Below are 14824 nucleotides of genomic sequence, written 5' to 3'. Positions count from 1 at the left end.
CACTTGATAGACTAATTTTCACATGAGTGGTCAACTCAAGGAAAAGAACTATATACGTGCCAACGAAATACCTATCTCAATTTATTGAAAATAGAATTGGAAAATCGGGATGTCACATCTAGCACGTGGCAACAATCTTGTCTCTTGGAGCTCTCACAAATAGCTCATTGTGGCTCACCCTAGCATTGAAGCCGAGTTCAAGTGCCTTACAGACACTACTGTTGAACTCATTTGTTTTGAGGCTCCATTGCAAGATCTCTAAGTGCCATATCAATAGCCTCTGGTTTTATGGTGTGACAACATATCGACAATCTATTTGACTGGCAATCTAGTGTTTCATGCTCCCACGAACCATGTGGAAATTGATTGCCATTTTGTCCACGAATGGATTAGTCAGCGCAAGTTGCATGTTCAATATTTTGCACTGTTAATCAACCCGCTGATATTTTCACCTAAGGGCTCTCCACCTATCGCTTTCGTCTCCTACAAGCCAAGCTTACTGTGTGCTCACCCACATCAGCTTGCGGGGGTGTCAAAGAAAGCACTGCCAGCTAAGAGGAATAATCCAAAATCGCCCAAGAATCACCACAACTTCCTCTCGAAGGAAGATCATCCAAGATATATCTCTGTTGAATCTTCATAGTGATTAATTGAATCAATCTAGGATTAGAATTGATAGACCAAAAATAGGAAAATATACTCTCTTTTTTTATTAATCATTCTTTGTATTAGATACATTGGTTCCTCTATACAAAGATTCATATGGTTCTCAATATAATAAAACTTTCCTCAAGGCAATATTCAGTCGAAACCTATCTCTCTTGAATTTTCACAAGATTATCTATAATATTTTGGATACCTTCGTGATTGATTCTAGTTAATTGTGTAATATTTTTATACCATCTTGCAAAACCTATAAATAGGCTGATATACCCTTCATTAAAACACATTGAAATATACAGAAAATTATCTATTTCTTAGTTCGGCAATATTCTTTAACTTTTGAAAGATTAATGGGGCAAAACTCAAATGTCAGATCAAAATGATGAACTACTTACAAACTTTCAAATTATCTCCAAGTTATAGAGAAAGGAGTGAGGGTATGAGCACCCACTATTGCATACGTTGGTCCATGCCAGGTGGAAATTACTTGCGTTGGCTATCTTTCAAAGCCAGAATCGGGAGACCAACTTGATGTTTCGATGCTTTGCATAAGGGCGTATGAGGACCTCCCGGCAATTGGAATCGAGAGCTTCATTTGGGGCTTCAAATCAACTCAAAGAAGGGAAGGCTATCTCCTCAATTATCTTCGAATTAGCTCTGACCTTAATGTGTTTAATCTTTGTCTTGATCATGATGCTAATGCTGTTTTTTTATGAAACTTATTAGAGTTTTCAGAGCTGTGATATCAATGTTGGATTGCGAAAGTACGATTTTGATACCACTAATGGTTTTTTTTTTTTTTTTACTGATGCGTGACTGTGTATGTGTACGCGATATATTTAGTAGAAGAATGATAAGGGGACAAGGAGATAATTGCTTGATTAAGACCATGGGAGATAGTTTCATTAGTTTGTAGAAGTGGTTTTACCCGAGCTGTTGATGGAGGAGCACAAGTAATATGGATTTTAGTTTAGTTCCTAGTACTCTTGGTGGTGGACTACTTTCCACACGCTCGAATAAATGAGTGCCAAGCCTTTAATATAGGCTTGTTAACCGACCTACACATTCTGCATTATTTCATTCTATGCCACACGCTCCAACTGCATCAATAGACTACAGTTTTATAGGTATTTATAGAGGAGGCGAGGCTTTTTACAAAATTGATGACGACTTTTAACACTACCCTTCCTTTATCAATTTTTGTGATATTTCGAGCATGTTTCGTCTTGATCTTCATTTGAAATTCTTGTTGTAGTGTGTTCCCTGCCTATTTCGCAATCTTCGCTCCAAAAGCCTTTGAATCTTTTTGTAGTTGCTCTGCTGAAACACTTGCACTCTTCATCATTGCCACATGTTTTTTCAATGATGTCCCAATGTTTTGGGGCATCGAAATGCTCCTATGATCATAGTTGTTCCCATAAAAAATAGAAATAAATTGTTTTTTGTGAGACAACGTTGGCCATAGTTTAAGTGTTGGAATTGTAGTTGGTTGATTTTTGCAGAGGTTGGTTAGGATAAATGATCGTGCTAACCAAACAAGGCTCTGGCTCTGGGTCTAAGCTTTGGTCTTAATAGAGGATGGTTAGGACAAATGTTCAAAACCATCTGGATGTGCGTGGCTCTAAAAATATGTTCGAATTTTTTAGCTGTGATGCCCATGTTGCATCGCGGAAGAGTGGTTTTGATACCACTATTAGTTTTTGGTATTCATGTGCAAGTCCCTATGTGTGGGGGATATATTTGGTAGGAAATAATTTTGTTCAAGGCAATGGGAGCTAGTTTCACCGGTTTATGGAAAGGATTTTACACGAGGTGTTGGAGGAGCAAAAGCGATATGAACTAGTCTAGCTCCTCCAACTCCTGGTACAGGGCTACTCCCCAGTAACAGAATGAATGAATGAATGATTACCAAACCTCTATATATGCTCAATAACCGACGTAGACATACAGGATATCTTTGCATTTTCAGACTTTTTGCTTTCATTCTAGGCCGCACGCTCCAACTACCATTAATCGACTACAGTTTTGTAGGTACTTCTAAAGGAGTCTAGGCTTTTTACAACATCGATCAAAACTTCAACGAAGCTCAGATAGTCTCTAGAACTAAAGCCTAAAGCTGAGCCGATCTTTGTTATCATACTGGGAGGAGAAGTTGAAGTCCGGTGAGCTTTCCCTTGAGTTGGGTTTCGCGTGCTCATACCTCTCGTCTCAAGAACCGAGGTCGCTTCACGTAATGCTCCTGTCGTTTGCGCCGTTCAAAAGTGTAATCGCGCTCTTGGATTAACATCCGTGCATTTGGTCTAACACTTGCTTCCAATTTTATTGAAGATCGGTTTGTCTCTCTCGGTACTCACCGCGAACGCGAGCACTTCCTTTTTCACGATCAAGCGCGCACACCCGACATTCCAATCCACTTTCTTGTGTATAACTTCCGTGTATCTTACGAACATGTTTACGCAAAAAGAGAAGTCGTTTCTCTTTTATAATTGTTCTCACCAAGGGAACTTCGAGGACTTATGCGTAGGGCTTGATTCAAGCCATTATGAATGGTCCAACTCCCAATTAACTCTAACATCTCCTATTTGAACATGATGGACTTGACACAATCTCGGTGCTCATACATCCAGCATATGTATAATATCTATCATTCACAAGCAATTTTTACATAGATGAATCACACCGGCAAATTAGCCGAAAGATCAGGAAGTATGCCTACATTAAACTTGCATTGGTCACAGCTACACAGAAGCCCCAACTAACAATTTTATTGTACCCTATAATTGGAATCCGTGCCAGACTTTATTTTACATTCATGATCAAATCATTACCACTTAAGGTACCGATGACTACTTGGTGAATACATGTACTGTTTTAACAGGGACTGGTCTTCCTCTCCCACTCGAGCCTCTCCATCTTGACCTATTTGTTTTTCTAACGTGTCCCGAAGGTCATATCATTCTCGATCAGAGATCAAGCGTGATGAGGACCATGTTTTTCTTACTTAAATCCCTTCGTCTCTACACACTGTGTTATTAATTGCAATAATTAAGTTATCTAATATTCGTTATTTGAGTTGGCGAACACAAGCCGCGTCTTTGGATGGCTACCCCATGCTAGCTGGAAGTCACAAAGGTGATGAACACTCTGGCTTTCTCTTCTTTAATACTGAAATTGATTAGTACTGACCCAACAAATCTTCTAAAATAATGAGTATAATCACGAAACTGATTAACAGTCCATCAACATTAAAAACGTTATCTTCGGTCGGTGATCTCTGAATTTGCTCGGAACATGCTGCGAGTGCGAGTATTCTAAAGATTGGCGCGAGTCGCATGTCTATTTTGATAATCCCGGGTTGTTCCACAGCAGAAAATGTTTCTTTAGAAGAGTTGTTTTTCTTTTTTTCCTAAATGACAGGCCAAGAATATGAATTTGCTTACCTAGAGCTTAGACGGAGATTTAGTCGTGGCCTGGGGACTGACTACCACTAGGACCCTCCATGTGTGTCGAAATAAAACAATTCTTACACGCAATGTCAACTTTTCTTATTGATTCAGTTTACATATATAAAATGTCTAATCAAGTTCGTTCAATACAAAATCCAATCAAAACTACTAAAATGATGTCGGGGAATGTCCAATTGTGGGATGGGATACATATTGCCTACACAGACGCCTGCCATCAATAGAGAACGGATGGGCAAATGGAAAAAAAAAAAAAAAATCAACCTCACGCTCCATGTTGAATGCTTGCGTAACTAATAATTAAGGCGCCGGTCAAAAGCCCCGTCAGCTGGATATGTTGAGTTTTGTATTGGAATGACTTAATTAGACATTTTGTGTGTATAGAAGGGTTTGGTTAGAAAAATTGAAAGTATTGATACTTGATTAGAAAAGTAATGAAAGTAAAGGGATGAAAGTGAACATGGTAAATGCAGAACTCGGTGGATTGGGTTTTCGAAATTTGGTGTGTTTTAATCAAGCCATGCTTGGTAAACAAGCCTGGCGTTTACTGCACCAACCATTATCTTTATGGAGCAAAGTTTTTAGGGCCTTATATTTTCACTCATCCAGTTTTTTAAACGCTGAAAAGGGCTATCGCCCATCATGGGGATGGCAGAGCCTCTTGAGTGGAAGGGATGCTATCCTACCGCATGTTCGTTGGTCTGTGGGAGATGGAACATGTATAAACATAAGGAATGATCGATGGCTTCCTATGGGAATTCTAGGTGGACCTAAAGCTCTTACAGAACCTACACTAGTAGCTGATCTTATTGACCAGACTACCAGTTCATGGAAGATTGATTTACTTTACCGTTTTTTCGACTTGCCAATCATTCAACAGATCACCGACATACAACTCAGGCCTCATTTCACTACAGATGATCTTATATGGACAGCAACCAAACAAGGAACATTCACGGTCAAATCAGCATATCACACCATCACTCAAACACAATCAGTTATCCCAACTTCTAATGCTTCAACATCATATCAAATTCCTACCTGGTTGTGGCGCCATATCTGGAAGATGCCTGCTGCACCCAAAATCCGTGTCTTTCTCTGGTCCGTCTGTAGAAATGCCTTGGCAACGAGAGAAAATCTGTATCGAAGACACATATTAGACAGCCCCTGCTGCACGTTATGCAACCGAAAGATTCCAGAAACTATAGAGCACATTTTCTTACTCTGTCCGTGGACTCAACAGGTGTGGAACCATTCCCAGATTGGACTTTCTGTACTCCCCACTAATATTCAGCGTCTGGACTCGTGGATCGTTTCCACGGTTGGGGATGGCAACCGTCTACCTCGCCTGGCTTTTCTTTCTCATCTTCTGTGGCAAATTTGGCGAGCCCGAAATGGCTTCATCTTCCGCGGAACTCCTCCAAATCCAACGCAGGTAGTAGAAGCGGCACTAACTCACACCAAAGTAGATCGGTTATCCTCGACTCCCTCTATGTCTCAAAGACTTTCGGACAAAAACAAACCCTACCTCTGGCATCCCCCATATCCTGGGGTTTTGAAGGTAAATGTTGATGGATCATTCCATCAGGGAAGCAACCATGGCACTATCGCCTGTATGTGCAGGGATCACCAAGGACGACTTACAGAGGGCTTCTCCATGGGGGTTGTGGCGTCCTCGGCCCTTCAGGTGGAGATCCAAGCTGTCTCCTTCTCACTCCGCCATCTTCTGCAACAACGGCTTCAACTCGCCCGGATCATAGTCGAATCGAGACAACCTCACAGTCGTCGAATCGTTGAACCGCCGTATGTTGCCGCCATGGAGGGATCGATCTCTCTTCTCTGAGGCTTCGTTTCTGCTAACCCTATTCCCCAATCTCACGCTAGGGTTCTGTCGAAGAGAAGCGAACGTTGTAGCTGACTGGGCCTGTAAGGCCCATACTCCCTCTCGCTTGACTTGTAATTGGGCCCTTTATTCGCCCCCACCTCTCAGATAGCCTATTGAGTATTCATTAGCGATTTTTGGGATTACACAAACCCCAAAACAATAAGCTATTGCAAAAAGATATTATAAATGAATGATCTCTGAACACTTATTAAGTATATTTCATTTGAAATAATTTAATGTCCAATTTATTAATTGGGCATAACATGAGATCTCTCGATACATTGGCAACTATATTTACTTAAGTTGTTGCTTAAACAAGTGTTGCTAAGGTACTTATTAATAAGATAATAAAAGAAAATTCTCAATTCGTCTCAAAAGTTATTGTTGTGTTTACTACACATCTAACTTGAACAAAAATTTCACTATGCATGATTTGAGAAAATCGAAGAACTAAAGGGAACTTATTAAGTTTGCATATCGTAATATGTTTGCGAGTGAAGACTGTGAAACCTGGATCTATTTATTTAAGATTTTGATTTTGATTTCTTCCATTAACTTCTTTTCTTTAATCTGTTTTCTATTGCATACTGGCTATCGGATGCAATAAATATTATATAATGCTAGAGAGCATAAATATATGTATATATTCTGCCTCAAGTGTCACAATCAGCAGAAGAGAAAATGTATAAAACTGGAGTAGACATATTTTTCAGGGATATCATAAAGTTCTTATGAAGTCAACTTAGTAAAAAATTGAAATCTCTTTTTTTATTTGCAATAAAAGGGTAAGATTGTTTCATGAAAAATAAAAAATTTAAAATATATATATATTTTAAATAAGTGCTTATAGACTTAAAATAATTAACCAATAAATGATATATTCATCATCGAAGATTTTATATCTAAATATTTTTGTGAACGATAAAAATATTTTTGTTATTTATTTTTGTTGGTCATATGAGCAATCATTTTTTTAAATAAATTATAAATTATAAATTTTCAACGAAACCAACACAAAAAATTAGTAGTTGTTATTGTCACTAAACGAAAATGAAAAATTCATAATTTTGAAGTTTGCAAAGACTATTATAAATTGCCGATCATAGACTGTAGAAGGTAAAACATGGCTATCCTTGAGGATATAACAAGCCCCTCCAAACACGGTGCACTTCGTTAGGAAGTGTGGATAGAGATCGGGCCTCACGTATGTTTCGAGTGCATAGGTGACGAAATTCAACTTTACAGTTGGTACAGCTCAATTTTATTCACACAAACACATCTTTTTCTTGTTGTTACCATGCTGATAAAGTAAACTTATTAATAAATGAACAAGGAATTTCCATTCAATGTAGAACAAGAGAATACACGAAAACAAGCTTTTCAAATACGTTTATATAACAATTGCTGATATTTCACCTTGCTCCGATAGCAATTCCCAGTCGAATACATCGCAGATAAGAAAAGAAAGATGGACTGGAAAATAATTTTCAAGGAAGAAAATTAGAGTTGATCAAAATTTGATAATTATAACAAATCTTCATGGAGGCAATATTGATTTGATCTCGACAGCCAGGTCTATTTGAAATGACTTTTTGCTTTCCACTTTTGGTTTAATCTAAATATTGCAGCTCCTGCATTGTGACTCTTCCCCAAGGTCAAAACTGCTAAGATTTTCACATTACTTAAATGTTGACACGTGTAAGTTCACACATAATTTTTTTCATAATTCTTTGAAAGTCAAATAATATTTTGAATTCTGAGGGGAGATATGCTTAAATGCAAACAAGTAGAAAAATGATAATTTCTCTCCAGGACTGCCATTAATCATGTCATAAAAATAAGAAATAAGTGCATTGGAAGTTTTAAAATTTGGCATAAAAATGTAATTAAATCCTAAAACTTTCAAAAATTACAATTAAATTCTAAAACTTGTCACAAAGTGCAATTAAATCCTAAAACTTTCAAAAATACAATCAAGTTCTAAAACTTGTCAAAGTGATTCGATTGAAGTCCTATTAATTGTACTTTTTGAAATTTTTAGAACCCGGTTGCACTTTTGAGACAAGTTTTAAAAACTTATTGAATCTTTTAAAAATTTTAGGACTTGATTGAACTTTCGTGACAAGTTTTCGGACTCATAATACACTTATCCTTAAAAATAAAATGGCACATGAAAAAAAAAAAAAAAACATCTTCGAGCTCTTGCCAAACCTATAAATTTTCATAGTTGGGTAGTGACTCACTACCACAAACACGCGACACGATATGACACGATATATTCACTTAACCATATTTCGAAACATACGTTATTTCTAAAAAATAGAAAATTCCAACACGTTGAGACACGTTATTATTGAATAAATATTTTTAGTTTTAATTAATTCGATATAACACGCTTAAATGTTATTCCCCTCAAAAATCTCTCAAAATTATTTTCCTCTTTCTTTTTTCCCTCTCTATACGCTCATCCCCAAAAATCATTTGCCCTCCCCCGTTTCTCTCTCTCCATCCCCCACGCCACCCCCAAAATCCGGGGACACAATATTTTCTCCAATATTTGCCCTCCCCCGTTTCTCTCTCTCCTCCCCCCGACACCATTTGGATCTTATCTTCGGAAATGAGTCGGGATCAGATTTTGGTGGGAACACAAAAGCCAAATGGAAATATGAAAAAGAAAACATTATCTTGCTCTTTCCACATGATCCCACGTGGGTATGGGATCAAGCTCTGCAATAATAAATTCTTCTATTGATAAGCTTCGGGCGGGCGGCGATGCCACTAGTAGTCACGTCGATGGGCCACTTTCCTTTTCTGTTTTCGTCCTTTTCGGGTTCTTGCTTGTGCATAGAAGGATCATTTGGAAAGAGACGAAGTTTATCTTGACAAATAAAGAGACGGAAGAAACGCAGAGAGCGATTTATTTCCGAGGAAGAAGGGATGGGTTAAAAGTAAGTACGTCACCGCTTGGTGTGTCTAGGAGATTTCTTTTATCTCTTATATTTATATTTATATGATATCTTGCCGTATGATATCTTAACTTTTTAGTTGAAATTTCAAACATAGTATTAAATTCGGGCTTTCAAGTCCATTATACATCCAGTTTTTGGGCATGTGTGGCTTCCCTTTGTTCAATTCCATGTGCCTTCTTCCACACGATTCTAGTTTGATTTGCACTTGAAATGAGGTGTCAAAGTATGACCCTGTATCACTTGATTTTGAGTTCAATTACACATTATAAATATATTGTCTTCCTCTATTTAAAGAGTTTGAGCTCAAGGTTTCACTTTATGGAGTCACTTTTTTCTCCTGGCAAAGGAAATACTCCGCAAACAGTATTGGAGTAAATTATAAAAGCAGAGCAAACATGGGTATTACCAAATTGACATGGGATTAATAACTTGCAAGTACTCATCCATGATATATTGGACCTAAGCAAGTCTTTAAAAGGCTTCATCCTAGTTAATTTAGATCTCCAGAAGTGATGTAAAATACTTAGAGGGTATCCCCTCTTCCTAGGGAAGACAAATATACAAAGGAAAGTTGGAGGGGTATTGAGCATGCAGATACTAGCACATTAAAATAAGGCACGCAATCCTGTCAACTCACCTAAGTTACTAGGCAAGCAGGGTGGCACCAAGGAAACAAAAGCCTCCTACTGTTTGACATTAAAGATCCAAATGGTCTACTCATCCATGATTTATTGCTAGTTAGCCATATAGGTGCATGCTCATTCAAGCTAAAAGTGTCATGTTATGATTGAGTCCATATATTGGAATTATAACTTAAGTCTATCTGTTTGAATGCAAGAACTTTTGGCGAATTAATTTTCGACAACTTCGCACATTTAGTTTACTAAAAATGGTTAGTCAAGAAAAATCATTTACAGTTAAAGAAAATATACATGAATCACTTTTTTTGGAAAATGATTTCTCAATAAGCATTATCTTTTATATGAAGTTTTCTCCAAGACAAACACACCATTTTCATTAAAATATTTATTAAAAAAAACTATTGTAGACTATTAGGCAATACATTCGAAAGTCCAATTCTGTCTAAGTCAATCCAGGTAAGCACTATATTAAAGAAGAAATAGACAGCTTGCCATGTACTCTACAGTTTCAAGATGATTTTCTAAAGGTATAAAAGTGATGTTAGTCAAGAGGTTGGTTCAAATACGATAGCTGCCAGTATGCGTTGAATTTAGGCACCTAATGTTCCCAATATCCTTCCCCCCTATAGGATGGTACCTAACACGACCTATATCAGTGCAAGTCCCCCTTCTCTTATAAATCTATTTTCGGCCATTTCTAGTTTGGATGTATATCGATCCGGGGCCTACAAATTCCCAAGAAGAGCCATGTTTTCTTGGCGACGTGGCACTTGTGCCTTAAACAAACTCTTGTGATGGCTTCGACAAGCGTCGCTTTTCGCTTGCGGGATCAATAACTGAAAGAGGACCACGAGGCATTTAATAAGGCTCTAAAATCTAGCTCATCCGAATAGACCATCCCAAATCAGAAAAAGTCAACATCTATCCGGTGTTCAATTAGCTTCGAAGTTTGCATTGATTTATAATGGCTCAAATGGTCCATAAACTATGAATTTATATGTAATGTGATTCTTAACATCTTAATTTATTCAAAGTGATTCTCGAACTTTAGCTTAACATGCAATGTGGTCCATAAACTTTTACTATGTTCAATGTAGCCCCTAAGTTTTTTGTACTTGTTTGTAATGACTCAATCCATCGAGGGCAAGAGTGATTGCCGAGGCTTTGCGGCTCAGACAAAGTGCAGCTCTAGCTCTAGGATGTCGATAAAGACAAGAATGAATTCAACTGCACATCATCTGAATATGATGAGATGAAGCATCATATATGTAATAACACTTGTCCTAACTTATAACAAGATATTTTCTAGGCGAAACCCACAACAAAACAAGCGAGCACTGGCCCAAAGTGGACAATATCGTTATGAGTGGGACTTGGGCTCAACATTATGATATTAGAGCCAAGCCCAACAGAAGTGTGAGGTTTAAGGATGAACTACATGGAAGCTGATGAGCTTGTAACGAATCGATCCATCAAGTGCGAAAGTGAAGCTAGGAATAAACCAAATCCCACATTACCTAGATGTGGTGAGGTGAAGTGCCATCCCACATTGCCACTCGTCCCAACTTATAATGAAACCTTTTCTGGATGAAATTAATTAAATGTAGTGAGGTAGTTACTCTTGACCTCCATGCTAAGCTAATGCTTGACCGAGCACTGGTAAGTCAAAGTATAGCACGTAAAATCACATTTCCCTGAAGATCTGTTTCGCGAGAAGCCAACTGACAGATGGGTGGCTTGGTTTCAAATCAATTTTCTTAGGGGCATTTTCGCCCAACATCACTAGACCTTTGACTATATATACCTCGTTCTCCCCAGAACAGGAAAAGCCATTTGAGCAAAGTCGGATGGAGACGAGAAAGATAGCCATAGTTGGCGCTGGGATCAGTGGCCTCCTTGCCTGTAAATACACCCTCTCAAAGGGCCTCCACCCCATCGTCTTTGAGTCCGAAACCAGCATCGGAGGGGTCTGGACGAAGACCGTGGAGACCACAAAGCTCCAGACCCCCAAACCAGCCTACCAGTTCTCGGACTTCCCGTGGCCAGACTCGGTCACCGAGGATTTCCCCAATGGACATCAAGTGCTGGAGTACGTGGAGTCATACGCCTGCCACTTCAACCTGCTAAAGCACGTCAAGTTCGGCACCAGGGTCCTCAGCATCGGGTATGACGGGCCACCTGCTGAGGCGATGCAGTCGTGGAGCCTGTGGGGTGGCGACGGCATGCCATTCCGCTCAGGCGGGAAGTGGAAGATCAGAGTGCAGGATTGTCTGAGCCTTGAAATTGAGGTATGCATCTGCCTTCTGTTATTGTATAACTGGCAGTTGCTCTCCTAAATGCAATTTCATGTAACTGTCTCATACTAATAACTATTTAGACCAGCAATCCGTAACAATTTTTATTTCCATTTTGGATTAATGATTGCTCGGTAGCGATTTCTTAGTTTCTATGCTTGACTATCTAATGACAATGACAGACATATGAAGTGGACTTTGTGATCCTTTGCGTCGGGCGATTCAGTGGCATTCCGAATATACCAGAGTTTCCACCAAACAGAGGCCCAGAGGCGTTCCATGGCAAGGTGATCCACTCCATGGACTACGCAGCTATGGACTACCAAGCTGCAAAGGAGTTCGTCAGTGGCAAGAGAGTGGTGGTCGTCGGGCTGCAGAAATCCGCATTGGACATTGCCATGGAGTGCTCAACTGTTAATGGTAAGTGTGAAACGCCTGAATCCGACGTCCCTTCTAGTAAACTGAATCCTAGTCATCGTCATGTTACATTTTCTTGACCTTGTGCAAGCTGCTCCTCGGGCTTCATCGTTTTGACAAGTGCTGATTCGTAGTGACTTTGCTTTTGTCGAAATTTTTTGTCCTGCAGGAGTGGAGCGACCCTGTACGGTGTTGTACAAAACGGAACACTGGAACGTGCCCGATTATCTACCGTGGGGCGTGCCTCTTGCACTTCTCTACCTCACCCGCTTCTCGGAGCTCCTCGTGCATAAGCCCAGAGAGGGCTTGTTGTTGAGCCTCTTGGCCACGCTTTTATCACCCTTGGTACACGATGAGATAAATCTCTTGCAACTTCTCATCACAGTGATTGTTCATTCCAAACATATGTCAATTTGTTCTCTTACAGTGATACAGGAGGAGCCTTCTTAATTAGAGCTGCAAGGGGAATTTTTTTTCGCCATTTAGTAATATGGAGCCAGTTATTTTGGTCACAGAAACTTGGATTCGGAATTATTAACATGGAGTAATAAACTTGATTCAGAATTATTCAGACTAATCGCATCATATGATTAAATTCATTAGCTGTTATATGCTGTTCATGTAATATGACCCACTTCAATGACAGAGATGGGCAGTTTCCAAGTTCGTCGAAAGCGACATTAAGCGAAAACTTCCGTTGAAGAAGTTTGGGATGGTGCCGAAACACAGTTTCCTTCAAGAAATCAGCTCCTGCTTGATCTCAACAGTACCCGAAAAGTTCTACGACAGAGTGGAAGAGGGAAGCATAATCTTGAAGAAGGCCCTTGCATTCAGGTTCTGTGAGGATGGGATTTCGATCAATGGAGAGGTCGAGCCGCTGAATTCAGACTTGGTCATCCTTGCGACTGGGTTTAGGGGCGAAAAGAAGCTAGTAGATGTGTTTGAGTCCCAACTGTTTAAGGACTGCTTATCTGGATCTCCCAATTCAATAGTTCCACTATACAGGTACTGCCCAAGAACTCCCTCCTGCTAAAGGTTAATCTGATCCTGTGTCCTGGGTTCTTATAGAGATTTAGGTGCATTTGGTTTAGGGAAAGCTTTTGGTCTTCATTTTAAGTGAAAATTTGTCTAACTTATTTGTACCTTTTCTTATGGGAATGTCTTTGGTTTCTCATTATTCATCTCAACACTTTTCCTGGGACTGTCTTTGGTTTCTTATGTGTCCTAATGTATTCTCAATACTTCTGGTCTTGCTTTGGTAGAATAAATAGACAAATTCCATTATCTCCTTGCAAAATATCATTTTCCTTCTTGTTTTACTGGGAAAATCGTAAATTCTTCTGTATTGATTGTTTTTATCTCCCGACAGATGGAGCATGAGTAAGTTGTCAAGTGCATTTCCCTACGAGTTGCCTTTCTTGATAAAAAATTGCAGCTAGGAAACTTCAAAGCATGAAATTGTGCACATTTTGCTATGGAAAATTCTGCAAAAAGATGAGTAGCCTGTGTTATTTCTCTATAGTTATTGGCTCCAACTCAAATTATATGATTCCATCTAATCAGGGAATGCATTCATCCTCGAATTCCCCAATTAGCTGTGATCGGGTTCTCGGAAAGCGTTGCAAACTTGTACACATCAGAGATCCGGTGCAGGTGGCTAGCCGAGCTTCTTGCCGGTACATTCAAGCTACCTTCCATTAAGAAGATGGAGGAGGATATAGAAGAGTGGAACAAGTACATGAAGCGATCTTCAGGTCAATACTATAGAAGATCATGCATTGGTGCACTTCACATTTGGTACAATGATCAACTGTGCAGAGACATAGGATGGAACCCAAAGAGAAAGGGGGGATTCTTTGCTGAATTGTTTGAGCCTTATGGCCCAACAGATTATGTCTCTCCATGAAGATAAATTGTGTGCTCATCATCATTTTTCCCTTTGTATTCCAGGTTCGGCAATTTTTTCCCCTTCTCTTACTGACGTGAAGAAGACATAATTTCCCTTTATATAATCTATGATTGTTTGACCAACTTTTTTTGGAGCACAAGAGTTCTAGTGTGCCCTAAATTTGTGGCTTCGACCATTGATCTACGAACTGAAAGCGACTCCTGCAATGAGATACGATTTAATTAAAGTTTTCATCGCTTTAAGTTGTCTGATCCTTCCATGACAGTAACAAGAAGTAAAGGTGTAGACATATGATGGAGAGAAGAAATTGAAATCGTCAAGCACTTCTCATATGAGCCACAAGAAGAAATCAAGTCCTCACTAGAACCTAGTTAGACATGCCTGAGTCATTGCAGAGGCAACCGGAACCGGGATTCAAATTGAAGAGGAAAATTGCATGTTGCCATTGCGGAAAATGAATAAAGAAAAAAATCATGAGTGTAAACACATCGTTTGAAAATATAGAGAAGAATGAGAAGAAGAAGATGAGACATATTGGGGGAAGAATATAGAACACTGTTCGTTGTAACCAAAAAATAATAA

The 14824-nt window shown here is 39.1% G+C and overlaps 1 protein-coding gene across 1 annotated transcript; it reads left to right on the top strand.

Moving 5' to 3' along the window:
• Positions 1-11252: 11252 nt before the first annotated feature.
• Positions 11253-14425, top strand: LOC104453467 (probable flavin-containing monooxygenase 1). The gene is made up of 6 exons (XM_010068022.2): positions 11253-11281; positions 11446-11910; positions 12099-12336; positions 12503-12678; positions 12980-13338; positions 13897-14425. The coding sequence occupies exons 1-6, from the start codon at positions 11264-11266 to the stop codon at positions 14237-14239; spliced, it is 1599 nt and encodes a 532-aa protein (XP_010066324.2). The 5' UTR covers positions 11253-11263; the 3' UTR covers positions 14240-14425.
• The last annotated feature ends 399 nt before the right edge of the window (positions 14426-14824 follow it).

This window comes from Eucalyptus grandis, chromosome 7 (assembly GCF_016545825.1).
Source record: "Eucalyptus grandis isolate ANBG69807.140 chromosome 7, ASM1654582v1, whole genome shotgun sequence".
NCBI lineage: Eukaryota > Viridiplantae > Streptophyta > Magnoliopsida > Myrtales > Myrtaceae > Eucalyptus > Eucalyptus grandis.
This window is presented reverse-complemented; position numbering and strand designations above follow the sequence as displayed.